General features: G+C 64.3%; 2 protein-coding genes across 2 annotated transcripts; both read left to right on the forward strand.

Moving 5' to 3' along the window:
- Positions 1 to 1,387: 1,387 nt before the first annotated feature.
- On the forward strand, positions 1,388 to 2,719 carry CHC_T00005502001 (hypothetical protein). Its single transcript, XM_005717168.1, has one exon. The coding sequence runs from the start codon at positions 1,388 to 1,390 to the stop codon at positions 2,717 to 2,719; it is 1,332 nt and encodes a 443-aa protein (XP_005717225.1).
- A 999-nt stretch (positions 2,720 to 3,718) lies between these two features.
- On the forward strand, positions 3,719 to 4,489 carry CHC_T00005503001 (hypothetical protein). Its single transcript, XM_005717169.1, has one exon. It carries the CDS (start codon positions 3,719 to 3,721, stop codon positions 4,487 to 4,489), a length of 771 nt encoding a protein of 256 aa, XP_005717226.1.
- The last annotated feature ends 43 nt before the right edge of the window (positions 4,490 to 4,532 follow it).

Genomic DNA, 4,532 nt, shown 5'->3' on the forward strand with positions numbered 1-4,532 from the left:
GCAGCCGTCGCTGCCGCGCCTTTCGTCTTCGCCGCTCCCACGCCCTCCCTCGCCCCGAGTCCCACGCCCCGCCTCGCCGCAGCAGTCGCTGCCGCGCCCTGCATCCTCGCCGCTCCCACTGGCCCCTTCGCCGCCAGTCCCACACACACTACCAACATCACCGCAGCCGTCGCTGCCGCGCCTTTCGTCGCCGCCGCAGCCGCCGCAGCCGCCGCCACGCGCCGCCACCTCTCCCCTCGCACGCCCCGCCGCGCGCGGCGCCCTCGCCGCCGCGGGTATCACTACCTCCTCGTTGGCGGCACGTCTACGCTCGCCGGCCTATGCCAGGAGCACCGCTGTCCCGCTGCAGCCCTTTGCAAGAGCAGCCCCGCCATACACTGCCGTGCGCATCGCCCCCGCGCCTGCGCCGCAGCCGCCTATCCCCGCCGCCGCGCAGCCGCCCTTCTCGACCCGTGCGGAAGAGGTGCCGATGGCCGAGCTGCATGCGCCTAACCAACGTCTGATCCCCACCGCGGAAGAGGTGCCGATGGCCGAGCTGCATGCGGCTGACCAACGTCTGGCCCCCACCGCGGTCGAGGTCCCGATCGCAGAGCTGGCCGCAGTTGAGCGCCTCCCGGCCACCAGCTCGTACGAGACGCCGGCCGCCGTGCTGCACGCGGCGGAGCGCCGCGTCGCCGCCGGCGCGTACGATGACGCCATTGCAAAGTACACACATCTCCTCTCCGTCACCTGGCACGGGGACGGGCCGTCGCCGCACGCCATCCAAGCCCTGGCGGGCAGGTGCAACGCCTTCATGGAGAAGGCCCGCGCCGACGACGATGCCTCTAGCTTCTCGCGCGCCGCCACCGACGCCCGTAGGCTCGTCAACCTCCGCCCGACATGGGACCAGGCCTGGCTGGCCCTCGGACACGCCCATCTGGAAAACGGATGCCCAGCCCGCGCAAAGCTCACCTTCGAGTACGGCATCCAGTCATGCCCCTCCTCGTCCAAGCTCAAGGAGGGTCTCGTGGACGCAGAGTACGTCCTAGATGACGAGGGCGCAGAGACGGATTGGGAGGACGAAAGTGGAGATGAAGTCGGCAGCGAATCCAGCCAGGATGTCGTCCAGGCTTACCACATCTCCCCGTACGATGCCGCCCCTCGCCAACGACACCCGCAGCGCCAGCGCCATCAGCAGCTCCCGCCACGCTCGCGCACCGAGTCCGCTCCGAGAAGCGTCGGCGCCAACTTTGGCCGCCCCCACCCTGGCGACGCCGGGCAGCGCTCCTTTGGTGGCACAGGTGACAACGATCAGAGACTGCGCGGGAAGCGCTGGAATGAATCCAATCGCCGCGTCCGGAGCGCCTTAGATCGCGAAATGCGCAACCGCGAGGCCTTTGAGCACGGCATGCGTGACCGAGAAGCCCGCCAGCGCGAGGGCGTCGAGGGAAGTACTACGACTCGCGCGAGCACTAACCCTCGGCCTGGCTGGCAACGAACAGCGAGTCACAACGAGACGCGACAGGACGAAAGGCCGCAGGACGCGTATTCAGAGACCACCGATACAGCCGGTTCCTCATCTGGCACAGGAAGCCAAAAGCTCTACGATATGCTCCAGGTACCACGAGACGCCAACAGCGCGCACATCAAAAAGTCGTACTACAACCTTGCTCGCCGATTCCACCCGGACAAAAACCAGGACGATGCGATGGCGACGGACCGGTTTCAAAAGCTCGCCGAAGCATACCGGGTGCTGTCGGATCCAGAATCGAGGGCATTGTACGACAGGTACGGGGACAAGGGGCCTGTGAAGAACAGCGTGGACGTGATCGATCCGTCTACTCTATTCGCAATCGTGTTTGGCTCCCAGCAGTTTGTGAATATTATCGGGGAGCTACGACTCGCAAGTCTTGCAAATAACGTCGACGACGATGGGGCGGCCCCCTCGCAAGAGATGTTGGACAGGATTCAGAGGGAACGCGTCGGCAAACTGGCGCTGGAAATGGTCAAGGTGTTGAAGCGATGGGTGGACGGTGATAAGAGAGGGTTTCATGGGGAAATGCACCGGCAGATGCGTCGGTTGGAACAGGCCAAGTTTGGGGTGGCGCTGTTGCGCAAGGTAGGGAATGTGTACATAAGACAGACGAGCTACCTGCTTGACAAGACACGACCGTTCAACTTGTCTGCCGTGGTGCGCAAGGCGTCCCTTCGGTCGCACAAAATCTCGTCGCACAACAAGGCTATGGCAGCGGCCGGGAGAGTGATGGACAAGCAGCGTCGGCTACACGACCGGGTAATGCGGTCCAACCGGGATAATCGGTCGATCTCCGACGAAGAGGCGACGCAAATTGCAGTGGAGATGGCCGAGAACGCGATTGACATGATGTGGAAAATATCTGTGATCGACATCGAGACGACGCTGCAGGACGTGGTGGGGATCGTGTTATCCGGGCGCGACCTGATCGCCGAGGACCTGCCCGCGGCGCGTGAGCGACGGCCAGACGTGCCCGCGGACGGCGAGCGGTCGCGGCGACGGATACGCATCGGGTCGCATCTCGGGATAGACCGACGCGATGGGCACTTGCGCGACGACAGCGAACGCCACGAGCTGGGCCTCGTCCGTCCTGGTGCGCAGCTGCAGCACGGACAGCGCGCCCAGACGCGGCAAGAGATCCTCAGCGAACGCGCGTACGGCATACAGACCATGGGGAGAATTTTCATCTCGGCCGGGCAGCGATAGTCTAGGCTACGGTTATGTCTCCTTTCTCCCGCGTTGACAGCTTGTTCAAGATTGTAGAGAGCTTTTTGATTTATGAAAGCGACGGTTCCGTGTACAATACAGACATTACGTGCAAGAGGGTGCCGTGTGTTCGGGAACAAAAACCGGTCGCCGTCACTTTGCTTCGTACGATAGTATACAATTGCCCTTGATACATGTTGTGTCCCCGTCAAACCTCTTGCGTGCCAAGCAGCGGCTTTGCCTCCCCCCCGCCCTTCGGCGCCGCCTCCTTGGGCAGCAGGCGCTCAACCCACGCCTCTGCCACGCACTTGGCCATCTGATACGCGGCGGCCACAAACACGGCGATGACGACGCCCACAAGCGCCACACCCGTCCCGATACCATTCCTCCCGAACGCGAACGCGAGCACGGCAACCACCGCGCACGCGGCCGGGACGTACATGGCGGTCTCCACGCCGACGGCGAGCACGCTGGCGAGCACCCTGTCCACGAGCGCGCGCGACACGACGCGCCACCCGCGCCGCGGCTGCGCCGAGCGGTCGTCCGCGTCCTCAATCAGGTCCGCAATCGCGCGCGTCTTGCTCGCCACCGAGCGCGCCGCCACCAGCCCCAGCACGACCACCGGCGCCACCGCGACCGGCGCCACCGCGAACACCACCAGCGACAGCAGCGAGGTCCCCAGCGCGATCAGCACCAGCGACAGCACCTGCAACGTCCGCAGCAGCGTCGCCAGCAGGTCCAGCGCGCGGTCCAGGCGCGACGGCGGCGGCGGCGCGGCGCGTGCGAGCCCCGCGGCGGGCTCCATGTGGTGGCGGGTGCCGGGTGCCGGGTGCAGCTTGGACAATTGGGGGCAATTGGGGGCTTGTCCTGGGCGTTGCGCTAGGGTGTCCGTGGCGGTTGTTTCCGTGTCGGTGGGGAACTCGGGAATTCATGCAGAGCAGAAACAGAGTTGAAGATTAAAAGGAGGTTTCACACACGTGTATGAGTGCATACACGTGTATGAGTGAACACGTAGGTATACGTGTACAATGTTCACACGTGGATGTATACGTTTACGTGTACGGTGAACACGTAGATATACGTGTACAATGTTCACACGTGGATGTATACGTTTACTGTGAACACGTAGGTATACGTGTACAATGTTCACACGTGGATGTATACGTTTACTGTGAACACGTAGGTATACGTGTACAATGTTCACACGTGGATGTATACGTTTACTGTAATGCACACTCAGTTCACTCCTGCATCGCGTCCGTGGCCTCGTTTCCGTGCACACGGACGCGGTACACAGACGTATGCGGCGCGCCATGGTTGCTCAAAAACTCCACCCGCACAGCCCGCATCACCCCCTCGCCCCCAACCACAAAGCTCTGCATGTGGCTCTTTCCCTCTCCGTACTCGAACACAAACTCGCCGAGGCCCACCTCCTCGTCATCGACGGTAATCCCAGTGACGCGGAAGCGCCGCGGCGCGCTCAGGCTGGAGAACACGGAGCGCTCGGGCGTGTGCTCCAGCGTCACGCTTCTCACGCGCACGGGCCGCGCCACGCGGATCGTCAGGCTCCCCCGCTCACCCGGGAACGCCCAGCAGTTGCCCGGGAGCACGTCCGCCGTCAGCGCCATGCGCGGCCGGTTGGGCAGCAGCGGCGTGAACGCGCGCCGCCGCACCACCGCCTCCACGTACTCGCGCGCGAACCGCGCGTACACCCGCGCCACCGACGGCTCCGACGCCACCACGCCGCCGCCCACGGACGCCAGCGCATAATCCGCTGGCAAGCCTTTGTCCGCGGCGTACCGCTCCGCAAACC

Source organism: Chondrus crispus, genomic scaffold, assembly GCF_000350225.1.
Source record: "Chondrus crispus Stackhouse genomic scaffold, scaffold_299, whole genome shotgun sequence".
Classification (NCBI taxonomy): domain Eukaryota; phylum Rhodophyta; class Florideophyceae; order Gigartinales; family Gigartinaceae; genus Chondrus; species Chondrus crispus.

What these genes read in the sequence shown, in the direction of transcription:
- CHC_T00005502001 (XM_005717168.1), top strand. Translation starts at nt 1,388, where the DNA reads ATGCGTGACCGAGAAGCCCGCCAGCGCGAGGGCGTCGAGGGAAGTACT.
- CHC_T00005503001 (XM_005717169.1), top strand. Translation starts at nt 3,719, where the DNA reads ATGAGTGAACACGTAGGTATACGTGTACAATGTTCACACGTGGATGTA.